Raw genomic sequence first — 17,716 nt, 5'->3', positions numbered from 1 at the left:
GGATGGCACTGTGATAGACTGCAAGATGGCGTAGCAGTGCAGACGTGGTATGTCGTTCTCCCCTGTACATTTTGTATTTTTCGTATTTTTTTTGTATATATTTCCATTTATTTTCAATCTCTTTTCCATTTTTAAATTAAATATACCTTCCGGTAACCTGCCTCACCCAATTTGATACGGAGCCACTATTTTTAGACCTTTTAGCCAGAACCTCCATCAGCAGCTAGCCTTCAGAAGCTAACCAGCTAATTAGCTACTAGCTATTTCGTAATTGTCAGCCACTGCTAGCGGCCTTTACCTTCGGCACAGACACCAGACGCTTTATTCAACTTGCCAGCCTGCCAGTATCGGACTGTTTTCTCCGCTACAATGCCAGATTCCTGCCGTAAGCCCTGGACCATTACTCCTGATCATCACAGCTAGCTAGCTGCCACCAAGTGGCCCAGCACGGAAGCTAGCTATGAGCCAGGCCCACCTCCCGGCCCGCTCAGTGATCCCTCGGCTACACAGCTGATGCCGCCAGGACTCTTCCCGGACTCTTTCCCAACACGGCTAGAATTCCACTACTCCACCGGATCCTTGCTGTAAACTCTGGACCTTCGCACCGGGTCATCACTGCTAGCTAGCTGCTACCGAGTGGCTATAGTTGCTAACTCCCTGCCCCGAAGCTAGCACCAGTTAGCCGCGAGCCAGGTGCATCTCCCGGTGTTAAAGGAATATAACAATTCCTATATGTGTTCATTAACCAATTCAATTGAAATCACTCTTGTCTGTTTCTAAGAATTTGTAAGATCCTTATTTGCATAAAATAGACAGAGACCAGTCTACCAAAATTACACAATAGCATTTATTCTCGAGAGCATTGGTCCTAATACAATGTACATTGGTTTATATACCTCACATTTCGTCATAAATGTCTCTCTTCCTCTCGGATACAATGGCAATATAGTTCACAAGCCTTCCCACATTGCCTGCCACCTGTTAAATAATCTACTACAAGCCCAAGGTCTCCCCCCTCCCTGGGTAGGGACAGAATGTCCTGTAAGGAACACAGTATTCCAGCCGGTCTGACGATAGCTCCATTAGTTTCTAACAAGGAACAGAAAGTCCTTGTTCTAATTTTTGACTAAAACTACACACATTATATTCAGTATTATGATTATAATAAGATTCACACATTCATACAGTAACATAGTAGTATTCTGTTGAGTTATAGTTCTAAGTTAAATGTATACATAATTGAGTCATTATTCATAAAAATCCCATAACACCCGGGTAGCAAACAAAATTACTACAACCACAATACCTCTTTTGCCAACTGGCCTGGACCCTTAGTTGACACGAAGCCCCGCCGTTCCACCACGACTGGTCTGCTGACATAACTCCATCCGCTGTGCCCCCAACCAGCCTTTGCCGGACGTCGGAGCAGGCGCATCTACTAGCCCTGGTCTGCTAACTTTAAACGCTGTGTCTCCCGCTTGCTAGGTAGTAACAACTACCCAGCGGCTTCCCTGTTTCATCTATTGCTGTTCACTGGACCCTATAATCACTTGGCTACACAAAGAGGCGTTGTCCTTCTGCAGCTGTTTTATAACCTGGTCATGTCGAGTGATGGTATCTTTAATGGTGCTAATGCGTAACTCAGCCTCAGTCGTTTTCAAAAGGAGATCGTTCAGGGAGGATTTCAGGTCGTCAATGGAAGAACGGAGTTCAGACGATTTCTTGTCAATTTCCAGTGAAAGACCTTTGTTACTATCTTGAATTTCCGGGAGGAGAGTTTTTTATTTTACTTGTTTTATTTATTTCACCTTTATTTAACCAGGTAGGCCAGTTGAGAACAAGTTCTCATTTACAACTGGCCAAGATAAAGCAAAGCAGTGCGACACAAACAACAACACAGAGTTACACATGGAATAATAATAATAAATAGTTGGATGGGCTATTTACAGATGGGCTATGTACAGGTGCAATGATCTGTGAGCTGCTCTGACAGCTGATGCTTATAGTTAGTGAGGGAGATATGAGTCTCCAGCCTCAGTGATTTTTGCAGTTCGTTCCAGTCATTGGCAGCAGCAATAATTTAAAGGAACTGGAAGGAAAGGCGGCCAAAGGAGGAATTGGCTTTGGGGGTGACCAGTGAAATATACCTGTGCATGCTACGGGTGGGTGCTGCTATGGTGACCAGTGAGCTGAGATAAGGCAAGACTTCACCTAGCAAAGACTTATAGATGACCTGGAGCCAGTTGTTTTGGTGAGCAATATGAAGCGAGGGCCAGCCAACGAGAGCATACAGGTCGTAGTGGTGGGTAGTATATAGGGCTTTGGTGACAAAACGGATGGCACTGTGATAGACTGCAAGATGGCGTAGCAGTGCAGACGTGGTATGTCGTTCTCCCCTGTACATTTTGTATTTTTCGTATTTTTTTTGTATATATTTCCATTTATTTTCAATCTCTTTTCCATTTTTAAATTAAATATACCTTCCGGTAACCTGCCTCACCCAATTTGATACGGAGCCACTATTTTTAGACCTTTTAGCCAGAACCTCCATCAGCAGCTAGCCTTCAGAAGCTAACCAGCTAATTAGCTACTAGCTATTTCGTAATTGTCAGCCACTGCTAGCGGCCTTTACCTTCGGCACAGACACCAGACGCTTTATTCAACTTGCCAGCCTGCCAGTATCGGACTGTTTTCTCCGCTACAATGCCAGATTCCTGCCGTAAGCCCTGGACCATTACTCCTGATCATCACAGCTAGCTAGCTGCCACCAAGTGGCCCAGCACGGAAGCTAGCTATGAGCCAGGCCCACCTCCCGGCCCGCTCAGTGATCCCTCGGCTACACAGCTGATGCCGCCAGGACTCTTCCCGGACTCTTTCCCAACACGGCTAGAATTCCACTACTCCACCGGATCCTTGCTGTAAACTCTGGACCTTCGCACCGGGTCATCACTGCTAGCTAGCTGCTACCGAGTGGCTATAGTTGCTAACTCCCTGCCCCGAAGCTAGCACCAGTTAGCCGCGAGCCAGGTGCATCTCCCGGTGTTAAAGGAATATAACAATTCCTATATGTGTTCATTAACCAATTCAATTGAAATCACTCTTGTCTGTTTCTAAGAATTTGTAAGATCCTTATTTGCATAAAATAGACAGAGACCAGTCTACCAAAATTACACAATAGCATTTATTCTCGAGAGCATTGGTCCTAATACAATGTACATTGGTTTATATACCTCACATTTCGTCATAAATGTCTCTCCTCCTCTCGGATACAATGACAATATAGTTCACAAGCCTTCCCACATTGTCTGCCACCTGTTAAATAATCTACTACAAGCCCAAGGTCTCCCCCCTCCCTGGGTAGGGACAGAATGTCCTGTAAGGAACACAGTATTCCAGCCGGTCTGACGATAGCTCCATTAGTTTCTAACAAGGAACAGAAAGTCCTTGTTCTAATTTTTGACTAAAACTACACACATTATATTCAGTATTATGATTATAATAAGATTCACACATTCATACAGTAACATAGTAGTATTCTGTTGAGTTATAGTTCTAAGTTAAATGTATACATAATTGAGTCATTATTCATAAAAATCCCATAACACCCGGGTAGCAAACAAAATTACTACAACCACAATACCTCTTTTGCCAACTGGCCTGGACCCTTAGTTGACACGAAGCCCCGCCGTTCCACCACGACTGGTCTGCTGACATAACTCCATCCGCTGTGCCCCCAACCAGCCTTTGCCGGACGTCGGAGCAGGCGCATCTACTAGCCCTGGTCTGCTAACTTTAAACGCTGTGTCTCCCGCTTGCTAGGTAGTAACAACTACCCAGCGGCTTCCCTGTTTCATCTATTGCTGTTCACTGGACCCTATGATCAATTGGCTACATAGCTGATGCCTGCTGGACTGTTCATTAATCACGGTACTCCATTCTGTTTTTTTTTGTTTATCTGCCTCGAACTCAGCCCCTATGAGTAGTTAACTGACCCTCTCTGCCCATTCATTGCTATTTTACTTGTTGTTGTCTTAGCTGAGTAGCTGTTGTTGTCTTACCTGTTGCTGTCTTAGCTAGCTCTCCCAATCAACACCTGTGATTGCTTTATGCCTCGCTTTATGTCTCTCTCAAATGCCAATATGCCTTGTATATTGTTGTTTAGGATAGTTATCATTGTTTTAGTTTACTGCGGAGCCTCTAGTCCCACTCAACATGCCTCAGATAACTCCTTTGTCCCACCTCCCACACATGTGGTGACCTTACCCAGCACAACTAGTATGTCCAGAGATGCAACCTCTCTTATCATCACAAAATGCCTGGGTTTACCTCCACTGTACCCGCATGCCACCATACCGCTGTCTGTACACTTTGCCCAAATCTATTCTACCACACCCAGAAATCTGCTCCTTTTATTCTCTGTCGCCAACGCACTAGACAACCAGTTTTGATAGCCTAAAGCCGTACCCTTATCCTACTCCTCCTCTGTTCCTCGGGTGATGTGGAGGTTAACTCAGGCCCTGTATGTCCCCAGGCACCCTCATTTGTTGACTTCTGTAACCGAAAAAGCTTTGGTTTCATGCATGTCAACATCAGAAGTCTCCTCCCTAAGTTTGTTTTACTCACTGCTTTAGCACACTTAGCCAACCCTGATGTCCATGCCATGTCTGAATCCTGGTTTAGGAAGGCCACCAAATATCTGAGATTTACATCCCCAACTACAACATTTTCCATCAAGATATAACTGCCAAAGGGGGAGGAGTTGCAATCTACTGCAAAGATTGCTTGAAAGGTTCTGTCATACTTTCCAGGTCTATGACCAAACAGTTCGAGATTCTAATTAAAAAAATTAATCTCTCCAGAAATAAGTCTCTCACTGTTGCCGCCTGTTATAGACCCACCTCAGCTCCCAGCTGTACCCTGGACACCATATGTGAATTGATTGCCCCTCATCTATCTTCAGAGTTCGTTCTGTTAGGTGACCTAAAAAGGGGGCATGCGTAACACCCCAGCAGTCCTACAATGTAAGCTAGATGCCCTCAATCTCACACAGATGATCATGGAACCCACCAGGTACAACCCTAAATCCGTCAACTTTGGCACCCTCATAGATATTATTATGACCAACTTGCCCTCCAAATACACCTCTGCTGTTATGGGTCCGCGGTCAAACGACCAACCCTCATCACTGTCAAACGCTCCCTAAAACACTTCTGTGAGCAGGCCTTTCTAATCGACCTGACCCGGGAATCCTGGAAGGATATTGACCTCATCCCATCAGTCGAGGATGCCTGGTCATTTTTAAAAGTAATTTCCTCACCATCTAAAATAAGCATGCCCCTTTCAAAAAATGTAGAACTAAGAACAGATATAGCCCTTGGCTCACTCCAGACTTGACTGCCCTCGACTAGCACAAATACATCCTGTGGTGGACTGCAATAGCATCAAATCGTCCCCGCGATATGCAAGCGGATGGGCCTTCGGGGGACGTCGCGATGGAGGAGCCTGTTGAAACCCCCTCTGGCAAATTACATCGGTAGACCAGTCGTAATGGATCGGCGGGCTCGGCGTCGGCAGTAAAAGGGGTCCAAGCTAATTGGCAAAGTAGGTATTGTAGCCCAAGGAGTGGCTGATGGACCTCTTCAGCTAAGATGGGCCTCTTCAGCTAAGATGGGCCTAGCACGAGGCTAGTTCCAGGCTAACTGGTGCTTGCTTCTGGACAGAGACGTTAGCCAGGAGTAGCCACTCGGATAGCAGCTAGCTAGCTGCGATGATCCAGGTGAAAAGGTACAGAGCTTGCGGTAGGAATCCAGAGATGTGGAGATTTGGTGGAGAAAAGCAGTCTGGTATGCTCTGGGTTGAATCGCGCTGTGCAGACTGGCAGGAGTTGACCGGGCTAAGGTTAGCTGATGACCGCTAGCAGTGGCTAACTGACTACTAGCTAGTAGCTAGTTAGCAGGCTAGCTTCTGTTGGGGCTTCCGATTCTAAAGTATAGAAAATAGCAGATCCATACCAAATTGGGTGAGGCGGGTTGCAGAAGAGTATGTTGAAATTGAATTTAAAAATATAAAAAATATATACAAAATATATACAAAATATATATGAAGAAAAAATATATATATACACAGGACATGAAAAGACAAGACATCTGAACTGCTACGCCATCTTGGAGATTAAACGTAGCAAGCATGCCGGCAGACTCTGAAGAGGCTGCTGAGAGCAACAGTCTCAAATTATCTTGGGATTCAACAAAGTTTTGGTCATCCTTCTTGCCTCTTGGCCGGAGGTCCATGGCTCTTTGGGAAGGTATGTAAAATTTCAAGAACTTTGAACGTTTCTTCCAGTGTAGTTGCAAAAACCATCAAGCGCTATGATGAAACTGGCTCTCACGAGGACCGCCACAGGAAAGGAAGACCCAGAGTTACCCATGCTGCAGAGGATAAGTTCATTAGAGTTAAATGCACCTCAGATTGCATCCCAAATAAATGCTTCACAGAGTTCAAGTAACAGACACATCTAAACATCAAGGAGACTGTTCAGAGGACACTGCGTGAATCAGGCCTTCATGGTCAAATTACTGCAAAGAAACCACTTCTAAAGGACACCAATAAGAAGAAGAGACTTGCTTGGGCCAAGGAACATGAACAATGAAAATTAGACCAGTGGAAATCTGTCTTTTAGGTTGATGAGTCCAAATTTGAGATTTTGGTTCCAACCGCTGTGTCTTTGTGAGATGCAGATTAGGTGAACAGATGATCTCTGCATGTGTGGTTCCGACCGTGAAGCATGGAAGAGGTGTGAAGAGGTGTGATGGAAGAGGTGTGATGGTGTGTGGGTGTTTTGTTGGTGACACTGTAGGTGATTTATTTCCAATTTAAGGCACACTTAACCAGCATGGCTACCACAGCATTCTGTAGAAATATGCAATCTTATCTGGTTTGCGTTTAGTGGGACCATTATTTGTTTTTCAACAGGACAATGACAAAATACAGCTCCAGGCTGTGTAAGGGCTACTTGACCAAGAAAGAGAGTGATGGAGTGCTGCATCAGATGACCTGGCCTCCACAATTGCCAGACCTCAACCCAATTGAGATGGTTTGGGATGAGTTGGACTGCAGAGTGAAGGAAAAGCAGCCAACAAATGCTCAGCATATGTGGGAACTCCTTTAAGACTGTTGGAAAAGCATTATATGTGAAGCTGGTTGAGAGAATGCCAAGAGTGTGCAAAGCTGTCATCAAAGCAAAGGGTGGCTACTTTGAAGAATCTGAAATCTAAAATAGATATTTTGATTTGTATTTTGGTTACTACATGATTCTATATGTGTTATTTCATAGTTTTGATGTCTTCACTATTATTCTACAATGTAGAAAATAGTACAAACAAAGAAAAATCATTGAATGATTAGGTGTGTCCAAACGTTTGACTGGCACTGTGTGTGTATTTATATATATATATTTGTTTAATAATAATCTTAATATGTCACACATTTGAGTATTCTGTGTGATAATTTGGTGTGTCTAAAAGTGTCAATGGTGTTACTCTATTTAAATTAAGGGAAATTAAATTGTGAGCCAAATTATAAATCATATGTCATTAGAAATGAAGGACCTTATATTTAAGCATCTGGGGCTTCCATTTAAAAAAAATCCTTAGTTTACCTATAATGTGTCCTTGATGTTACTAATCAAAAAGTTATTAAGCTGCCTTATTAGTTGATTTAAAATGAGAAGATTTACCCAAAGACATTGAAATCATGAAAAATTTTGATTTTTTTCTCTCCCCAAAATGCTATTCCCAAAAGCCACCTCAATCTAAGAATAACCATAGAGGTCTCTAGTTGGATATAATCCATTTTTGACAAAGTTCTTAACTGGGTGGGGATTCCTATGAGTTGGGAGTGATCAGCCAATGATCTGCGCATTGGCTTCTTCTTCAAATTGGGTTGCCTGATTTGTAAATGGGTTTAAGCTGTATCACTGCCATTTAGTGGCCAAAATACTTGAACAACACAATATTTGGTTCAGGACACCAGCACTGCAGGTGGCGTTAAATTACCATTATAAGCTTTTTCGTTTTTTTAACACAAAAGAAGGAAATTGACTACTTGAAAATGGAGATAGCCTCAATGTTGCTGCCTATGCTGTCTTAGACGCCATAGTAGGACAGATACAGTATATTACAAAAGCATCCATCCATACAAGACCATCCTACCAATCCTCGACTTTGGCGATGTAATTTACAAAATAGCCTCCAATACCCTACTCAACAAATTGGATGCAGTCTATCACAGTGCAATCCGTTTTGTCACCAAAGCCCCATATACTACCCACCATTGCGACCTGTACGCTCTCGTTGGCTGGCCCTCGCTTCATACTCGTCGCCAAACCCACTGGCTCCATGTCATCTACAAGACCCTGCTAGGTAAAGTCCCCCCTTATCTCAGCTCGCTGGTCACCATAGCATCTCCCACCTGTAGCACACGCTCCAGCAGGTATATCTCTCTAGTCACCCCCAAAACCAATTCTTTCTTTGGCCGCCTCTCTTTCCAGTTCTCTGCTGCCAATGACTGGAACGAACTACAAAAATCTCTGAAACTGGAAACACTTATCTCCCTCACTAGCTTTAAGCACCAACTGTCAGAGCAGCTCACAGATTACTGCACCTGTACATAGCCCACCTATAATTTAGCCCTATCAACTACCTCTTTCCCAACTGTATTTAATTTATTTATTTATTTTGTTCCTTTGCACCCCATTATTTTTATTTCTACTTTGCACATTCTTCCATTGCAAAACTACCATTCCAGTGTTTTACTTGCTATATTGTATTTACCTTGCCACCAAGGCCTTTTTTGCCTTTACCTCCCTTCTCACCTCATTTGCTCACATTGTATATAGACTTGTTTATACTTTATTATTGACTGTATGTTTGTTTTACTCCATGTGTAACTCTGTGTTGTTGTATCTGTCGAACTGCTTTGCTTTATCTTGGCCAGGTCGCAATTGTAAATGAGAACTTGTTCTCAACTTGCCTACCTGGTTAAATAAAGGTAAAATAAATAAATAAAATAAACAAGGCCTAATACAACATTTTGTGCAGTGTGTTTATGTGTGTGTGTGTGTGTGTGTGGATAAAAAGAAAAAGGCATATTTCCTCTCGACCATGAACAATAAAGTAAACTTTATATTTGTTGCGTCAGCCGTCGTGCATCATAAAACACTGTTGCACACTCAATAAAGATTCAAAGGTTAACCTTCATTAAGAAGTAGCAATCACAGCACAAGTGATTTTGGCCTTGTTCTCTGTACTTGCTTTTAACACACACAAGCACAAACACACACGCACACACACGCACACACACACACACACACACTGCGGGGAGATGTTTGTGGGTTAATAACTCGTTCTCTGATCAAGGTAGAGGAAACGGGTTGTTATTAAGACCAGCGCCCAAACATTCCTCCAGGAATTGGGTTTGTGAGCCGTGGGTTACACATAATATGGCCCTGCACTGCGGACCAGAGTTGCGAGATCCATTTAAGCTAAGTAGGAAGAAGAAATAGAACAGAAGCTTGAAAATAAATACTTTATCTCTGCCTATAAATACTTTATCTCTGCCTATTTGAGCTTGACTGGCTTAATAACCTAATAGAAACTTCCCAAAATTGCAAACCCTGCCCATCTGGCACTCCAGGCAGACTCTAGCAAAAAACGTATTGCAAGAAGTATTTGAAAATAGGTATTTGACCCAGGTCTGCTACAATGATACACATTGAGCTCTGAACAGCTTGTAGGATGAGAAAGCACACACACACACACACACACATACACACGCACCAGAGTGGATGGGCGGGGGGGAGTGGATCTCCAGGAATGGGATTCGGAAGGAGGTGGGTGCTCTCCTTGCGACCTCTGCGTCTCCGTTGTTAAGCAGCAGGTCCACAATCTCCTGGGTCCACGTGGTTCCTGAGAGACAGGAAAGGTAGAGGGGCCCATTGAAATATAATTACTAGAAGCCACTCAGACCCCGGCAAGTTGACTGGAACACTCATGGGTACCGCCAACAGTCCACCTATCACAGATGATTGACTTGAATGAGAATGTCCATTCTAGTAATTATATTTCTTTGGAATTTACATTACTCCAGGGGTATGCAGTGGACATTCCAAACCAGTGGCCAGTACAATTATTGTGTTCTCCCACTCCAAAATACCCACATGAAAAAAATATTATATGGTGTAAATACTTTAGTATTCACTGTAGTTTTTTTGCGGACTTTACTGTAGTATTCACTGTAGTGATTTTGCGGACATTCTGTTGTATTTACAGTTTACTATAGTTTAAATACTGTAGTAAAAAAACTGTAGTATATACTATATGAATTACTGTAGTGCTTTTTTGGACTGTGGTATACTGTAGTATTTATGTAGCATTTTGGCAGACTGTAGTATACTGTGTATTTTTTTGTGGACATTACTATAGTATTTACTATAGTGTTTTTGTTTTATTATCTTTGACATAGAAGTGGGGGCTTTAACCTTCAGGAAATGTACTGGACAAATACTAAAATAGCCCATTTTCCATAACCTGTAGGTAGGACTGGGGTCTGAATGAACAGTTCAGAGCTTCTATTATTTTCTATAACCTGTAAGTAACACAATATATGGTCTATACTTGGCATATACAGGTAACTGCCAAAATAATGGAGACACTTATGTAAATTAGGGATGTAAAGTATATTGAAAGTAGGTTCTTCCAGAGAGGTGTGGTTCCTGAGGTCATTAAGCAATCAACATACCATCACACTTAGGGTCATGTCTAAAAATAGTCAGTGCTATCAGGGATCTTTGGGACATCCCTGCCCCAGTGGTGTAAAGTACTTAAGTAAAAATACTTTAAAGTACTACTTAAGTCGTTTTTTTTTGGTATCGGTACTTTACTTTACTATGTTTTATTTTTGACTACTTTTACTTTTACTTCACTACATTCCTAAAGAAAATAATGTATTTTTTACTCTTTCCTTGACACCCAAAAGTACTTGTTACATTTTGAATTCTTAGCAGGACAGGAAACTGGTCCAATTCACGACCTTATCAAGAAAACATCCCTGGTCATCTCTACTGCCTCTGATCTGGCGAACTCACACAAATGCTTAGTTTGTAAATTATGTCGGAGTGTTGGAGTTTGCCCCTGGCTATCCATCCATATATATATAAAATGTATTTGTCATAAACATCTTCGGGATAGGGGGCAGCATTTTCACTTTTTGATAAATAGCGTGCCCAAATTCAACTTCCTGTTACTCATCCCCAGAATATAAGATATGCATAGTATTAGTAGATTTGGATAGAAAACACTCTGAAGTTTCTAAAACCCTTTGAATCATGTCGGTGAGTATAACAGAACTTATGTAGCAGGCAAAACCCAGAGGACAAACCATTCCGATTTTTTTTTGAGGTCACTGTCTATTCAATGAGATTTCATTGGGAAACCATTTCTAAGGGACTTGTTTGCAGTTCCTACCGCTTCCACTGGATGTCACCAGTATTTAGAAATTGGTTGAGGTTATTCCTTTGTGTAATGAAGAAGTACGGCCATCTTGAATGAGTGTCACTTGAAGTGTACTTTTTGAGAGAAGCGCATGATTCGAAAAGTAGCGCTTTACATGTTGCGTTTTTGTATATTTGTTCAGTATAGAATCAATACCAAGGTGCATTGAAGCTGTTCTGGCTCGTGGTGACCCAACGACCTATGAAGACACTTTATGTTGGTGTTTCCTTTATTTAGTCAGTTACCTGTATGTTTCTCACTTATGGGTGGCACAAATTGAGATATGGGGGAGGGAAATAGGCAGGGTATATGCAAATTAAATACTGTAGTATTACTATGATAAAACAACTATAGTTTTTCTGCGGACTGTAATGTTTTTGCGAACATTACTGTAGTACAGTGTTATTCTTTTACCTATTTTACGTAGTAAGTACTACACAAGATCAAGGGATACTACAGTGTGAAGTATAGTATTGTACAGTATACTACAGAATCATATAGTAAATACTGTAGTATTCTATAGAAAAGTATTTTTTCATGTGGGTAGTCTTCTGTTGAGATACTGTAACTCCACGACGACCCAGGTTAAGAAGATCAAGCTATGAACCACAATCCAAAATCTATGAAAAGGATAAGCACCTTATTGTTTTCAGGATTCGTGTGCTTATCTGGTTCATTCATTTTGGTTTGAGGCATGTAGCTAGCACAGGAGGCACCTTAATTTGGGAGGACGGGCTCATAGTAATGGCTGGAATGGAATTATTGGAACAGTATCAAACACATGATCTACATGCGTTTGACACCATTCCATTCACTCCATTCCAGCCCTTATTATGTCCTCCCCTCACCAGCCTCCTGTGAAGCTAGCTCTAGACAAACGATGCCGTGGTGTGTGGACTCATCTTGGCGTTCGACTACTTTTAAGGTCTCAAAATATCTGACAAACTTTGATTTCATACTTGTTCCTTTGATCTAGCCTTGTTAAACCAGCCTAAATCCTGTGACCGCATCATTCTGCGAGTGCAGTTTTCAGTCTGGTTAAACCAGGCTACCTTTAATCATCTGTGAATGACAAAATCATTAATAAATAACCTATTTCCAGTTACCTGCTTTGGGGTAGGTGGCAATGAGGAGATCAGAGGGATCGGGGCAGAAGGACCAGATAGAGTCCCAGTTGTGGACAATGTGGCACATGAGAGGGACCCCTTGGATCTTGATCAGGGGAAAGCGGTGGAATGCGTCACCCGCTGCCGCGATGGCCTCGTTGTACGACAGCTCTTCTTTCCCAGCCATGACTTCAAATTCCTCCACGAGGAAGCAGAACCACAAGCAGACCACAAGGAGACCAAGAGAAGACCACAGGGAGCCCAAGAACGTAAAAGTGTTTAAGTCCGGTATTCTGCTTATCTTCTTGGAGTGGTTGGTCCTCTTTGTCAGTATGCACAGAAAGTTGACTTGCTTGTTCTTCTCTCTGTATCACTCTAGCTTTCTAACATCTCTCTCTCTCTCTCTCTATGCAAGATCTCTCACTTTTATTTTGTTTATCCTAAATAGCTTTCTCTGTATCTCATGTCTGCTGAAGACAAGAAAAGCACAGAAGAGTATATGGGATCTGTCTCTACCTTAGCTGCTGTAGATTCCGGTGTCTGCTCTCAAACTAGTTCTGTCTACTCTACCTCTCCTTGTTCTTATTCTCTCTCTCTCTCCCTCTCTCCCTCCCCCCCCCCCCCCCCTCTCTCTCTGTAATATTTGACTATATGATCTTACTCCCTTCTTACTATCCCTATCTCCTAGAATATTTGTCTAGGCCCAAAATGTTCTCTCCCTTCTCCTACTCTGTTTTTAACCTCCTCTCTCTGGCTGAGTGCTGTCTGCCTGCTCTGAGCTCTATCCCGGTGTAAGCCATTCCGACTTCCTATACTAAAGTGCCCTTATGTAACTCCCCAGGCCAGACTGAATTCCACTTTCTTTTTTTCTTTTTTTTACCAGTGAATCTGGAGTTCGAGGGAGGGACAAGGGAGTGTCTAGAACTATCTGTTCCAAACAGAGCAGCTAGCCAAATATTCCTTCGGCTATTTACTTCCCAAGTAAAAACGGGTTGCTATAGTCTAATTAAGAAATAAACAAAAGACAGCACAAGAACATTTGATTGACATAGATTAGTTTAATTAGATAAGTATTCACTTTTTATATTATGGCTGCTTTAAAATTCCATTGTTCTTTGTCTAATCTCCTGCTCACACACACATTTTACAGTTCCCTTGGATGGCCTCTTATGAAACGTTGAAGCCTGCTAGTTTGCAAACACTCCCTAAAGTTAGTTAACTTTTGACTTAAGTCCTATAGTTGTCTAGTCCTGTGAGACAATGACTGGAGCAACAGGCCTCAGGCACTTTGGCAGTCAACATTTTTTCACAAAAGTCTGCTCTCATGTGTCCGTACTCACACTGCATTGTTGAAATATATCCGCCCGCACATGACATAGTTCAATGTCTTATATATAAAAAGAGTGTACGTTCTGTAACTCAACATCTCGACATCAAGTAATAAAAGCAGAATTAACAACAGTAAGTTTAGAGGGAGACTAAAACAAAATACTGTTGCTTCCATGCAGGATATGAATGTTGAAGAGCGTTAGCAAATATATGAATACAACATTAAATAATTTGGTACCTCTTGCGTTACATTTGAGTTAAGTAATCCGTGTGCACCAAAAAAAAAATGTTTTAGAATTATTATTATTTATTTTTTTACTAAAACAAGTTTACATCTTTACATTCAGGACATGTAAACAAAAACGTAATGTTCTGCGTGCGTTAAACACACAGCGACCGACAACCGAACGGCGCCGTTGAATGTAACATCATTTCTCCTTGGAGGCCCTACTTTTTGGAATGCTGCTGACCATCTCGCTCCAGCAGATACACACTGGTCCCAGAAGTGGCTGCGATCAGGCCTGTCCACTTCCCCGCCAGACACACGGACGAGCCGAACACGGCCGAGGAGAGGCCCAGCAACCTGGACTCAGTCTGAGTGGGAAGGGAGAGGGAGAGGAGGGAGAGCAAGGGGGAGAAAGAGAAAGAGGGAGGGTGAGGAGGAGGAAGAAGAAGGGGAGAAAGAGTAAAAGAGAGACAAATAAAGACAGAAATAGAAAGAGGTGGTTGAAGAATATTAGATTTCTGTGAATTCATAATTATATTCATTTCTTCAGTGTTGATTTGAACAAATATATCTATTTCCATGCATTATTAGGACAAAGAAGTGCCATTGATTACCAGATGAGAACAACGGTGAAGGACCTTGATGTGATTACATTGAGAAGTGTCACCGGCCACATCATCATGATGATGCAAAAAGCATCATTCCAATATCTTGAAAACATGACTGCTGACATGCAAAACATTTTGGGACTGTATCAGCAGACTAATGAAAAAAAAAATTAAAAAAATAGTTTTGAGTGGATTGTCCCTTTAACCTTTGATTGATGGAGTCTGTTTTTTTTTTTACTATACCATCAGAGGGTATAACAACAACGTGCTGTAGGAGGAAGGTAAACAGTTGCTAGTTAAGAGGTGCCATTTTTTGTTTATAAATAAATATTTTATCGCTTCTCTCAGAGTTTTGCTTACTGTATAAACGACTCACCGCGCAATAATAGACTTGAACAAAGCTGCAAGATATCTTACTTCACAAGAATTCCTACATAATTATAAACTTTACTACTTTATACTGTACCTAAAATACCAATATACTAACCGTCATAGTCCACCTGTTAATGACTCTCAGCATATTTGATTGGCTGCCAGCTGCCACGATATGATCCTGGCCAAGCCAATGGCATGTGTAGATCTGTGCGAACAACAATTTGACACAAGCACTTTCAGAACAAATAATTCCAGAAGGGTTCTTTGGGTGTCCCAATGGGATAACCCGTTGAAGAACCCTTGTGTTTTCCAGGTAGACACTTTTGGTTCCAGGTAGTACCCTCTGCGGAAAGGGTTCTACATGGAATCGAAAACGGTTGTACCTGGAACCCAAAAGGGTTATTCAAAGGGCTCTCCAATGGGGACAGCCGAAAAACCGTATTAAGTTCTAGATATAACCTTTGGAATAGTAGTTGAGGTTTAGATCATTTTTTTGTGTGGCTATATTGATGGACTCACTTTGCTCTCTCCTTGGTAGTCATTAGGCACTTCAGTCACTTTCTGACCTGAGACATAATCCCAGATCTAAAAGAGAGAGAGAAAAAGTGCAAGAGAGAGATAAGTGAGCATGCTATGCATATATGCATGCATTGCAGCTGTCTTTGTCTGCACCCACTTTGGCACCCAAATGTCCCAATACATTGTGTAATAAGCTATAGTTTTAGGGTCATGCCCTGGTATCAATATGGAGATAATAATCACATTGATTGAAATAGGAAAACAATTGTTAAAGTTTGTGTAAAGCTACAGTACCTGAGCTGAGGGGAAACCATTTTGTATTAAGACGAAAACAATAACATGTTTGTCAAAGTCAGAGACAATGATTGCAGGATTATGTGATTTACTGTAAATAGACAGATCTCTAACCTTTAACCATGAGAAAGGTTACCCTAAACCTCTCAGTATGTACTGAATAAAATCGGATTACTTCTGGATGACTATCCTTGGTTAGCCTGCAACTGCCTTCTCAGTTTATGCTGCAAACAGATACACTGCGTATACAAAACATTAGAACACCTACTCTTTCCATGACATAGACTGAACAGGTGAATCCAGGTGAAAGGTACAAGTATGATCCCTTATTGACGTCACTTGTTAAATCCACTTCAATCAGTGTAGATGAAGGCGAGGAGACAGGTCAAACAAGGATTTCTAAGCCTTGAGACAATTGAGACATGGATTGTTTATGTGTGGCATTCAGAGGGTGAATGGGAAAGACAAAAAAATGTAGGTGCCTTTGAACACGGTACTGTGTGGTAGTAGGTGCCAGGTGCACCAGTTTGTGTCAAGAACTGCAACGCTGCTGGGGTTTTCATGCTCAACAGTTTCCCGTGTGTATCAAGAATGGTCCACCACCCTAAGGACATCCAGCCAACCTCACACAACTGTGGGAAGCATTGGAGTCAATATGGGCCAGCATCCCTGTGGAACGCTTTCGACGCCTTGTAGAGTCCATTCCCTGACAAATTGAGGCTGTTCTGAGGGCAAAAGGGGTTCCTTATGTTTGGTATATTCAGTGTAAATTCAATCTCTAAATAACCCTCCAGCAATCTTGGTCGTCACTATCTGGACAAGTGGCAAAGTCATAAACCCAACCTATTTCTCTTCTTAAAATCTGATTTGAAACCTAACCCTAACCTTAATCCTAACCCTAAACCCACTGCTAACCTTATGCCTAACCCTATCCTTAAATTAAGACCAAAAAGCTTATTTTTGTTTTCATAAATTTTAACCATATACACTGTAGCTAGTGGGAACCATCAATCTTGGGCAAGTGCTGGCTCAACTTCCTCCTGCATCTTCTTGATTTACTGGCATCACTGGCTAAGAGGTCAGCTGCACTGTCAAGTTCCAGGGAAAGCTTTCCCAACCCACATTTTATTTTAAATAATTCATTTAAATACTATTACAGTCTAGTACACTGTTTCCCAACTCTGGTCCTTGTGTACCCCCAACAGTACATATTTTTGTTGTGGCCCTAGACAAGCACACCTAATTCTACTCGTCAAATAATCCTCAAGCCCTTGACAAGTTGAATCGAGTGTTGTTCATTTAATTTTTTACTGTAATATGTCTGCACATTTTTCAAAAGTTATCTGGGCTGTGACTTAATCTTTGTATTCTGATTACGTCATCCCTGTTACATGTAATCCGTTACTACCCAACCCTATTTGTTTGTTGCTGTGTTGTCACCTCCAGTGCGTTGTCCCTCCTCCAGGAGCCAGACAGGATGTGGTTGACAGCTGGATCGATCTGAAGCGTATCACCACACACGTGAGGACCCGAAAGCATCCTAAAAGCGGGGTAGACAAAGATAATGCCTTATAAAACCTGTCCATGGCTAATCTGGATGCATACACCATAATCCTGACGCATAAACCATAATGATTGAAGACAAATAAAATAATTACAGTTTTACCTGACAGAGTGCTGCTGTCTGGTATCCCAAAACTGCGAGAAGAC

The 17,716-nt window shown here is 42.0% G+C and overlaps 2 protein-coding genes across 3 annotated transcripts in view; both read right to left on the bottom strand.

Moving 5' to 3' along the window:
* sult1st6 (sulfotransferase family 1, cytosolic sulfotransferase 6) overlaps window positions 1-13,499 on the bottom strand; it is a 50,650-nt gene extending 37,151 nt beyond the window's left edge. The window contains exons 1-2 of the mRNA XM_036946678.1: window positions 12,656-13,499; window positions 9,837-9,965 (exon numbers count right to left, since the gene is read on the bottom strand). Of these exons, the coding sequence (XP_036802573.1) occupies window positions 9,837-9,965; window positions 12,656-12,842 (316 nt within the window). The 5' untranslated portion in view covers window positions 12,843-13,499. The remainder of the gene's footprint in view (window positions 1-9,836; window positions 9,966-12,655) is intronic.
* A 77-nt stretch (window positions 13,500-13,576) lies between these two features.
* LOC110491768 (U4/U6 small nuclear ribonucleoprotein PRP4-like protein) overlaps window positions 13,577-17,716 on the bottom strand; it is a 34,210-nt gene continuing 30,070 nt past the window's right edge. For both annotated transcript variants that reach the window (XM_021565505.2, XM_021565506.2), the window contains exons 7-11: window positions 17,673-17,704; window positions 17,447-17,546; window positions 15,713-15,778; window positions 15,306-15,398; window positions 13,577-14,578 (exon numbers count right to left, since the gene is read on the bottom strand). In XM_021565505.2, coding sequence (XP_021421180.2) covers window positions 14,432-14,578; window positions 15,306-15,398; window positions 15,713-15,778; window positions 17,447-17,546; window positions 17,673-17,704 — 438 coding nt within the window. In that variant the 3' untranslated portion in view covers window positions 13,577-14,431. The remainder of the gene's footprint in view (window positions 14,579-15,305; window positions 15,399-15,712; window positions 15,779-17,446; window positions 17,547-17,672; window positions 17,705-17,716) is intronic.

The sequence above is a fragment of the Oncorhynchus mykiss genome, chromosome 16 (genome assembly GCF_013265735.2).
Source record: "Oncorhynchus mykiss isolate Arlee chromosome 16, USDA_OmykA_1.1, whole genome shotgun sequence".
In the NCBI taxonomy this organism is placed as follows: Eukaryota; Metazoa; Chordata; class Actinopteri; order Salmoniformes; family Salmonidae; genus Oncorhynchus; species Oncorhynchus mykiss.
The sequence above is the reverse complement of the archived record's forward strand: the minus strand, read 5'-3'. Positions and strand labels throughout refer to the sequence as shown.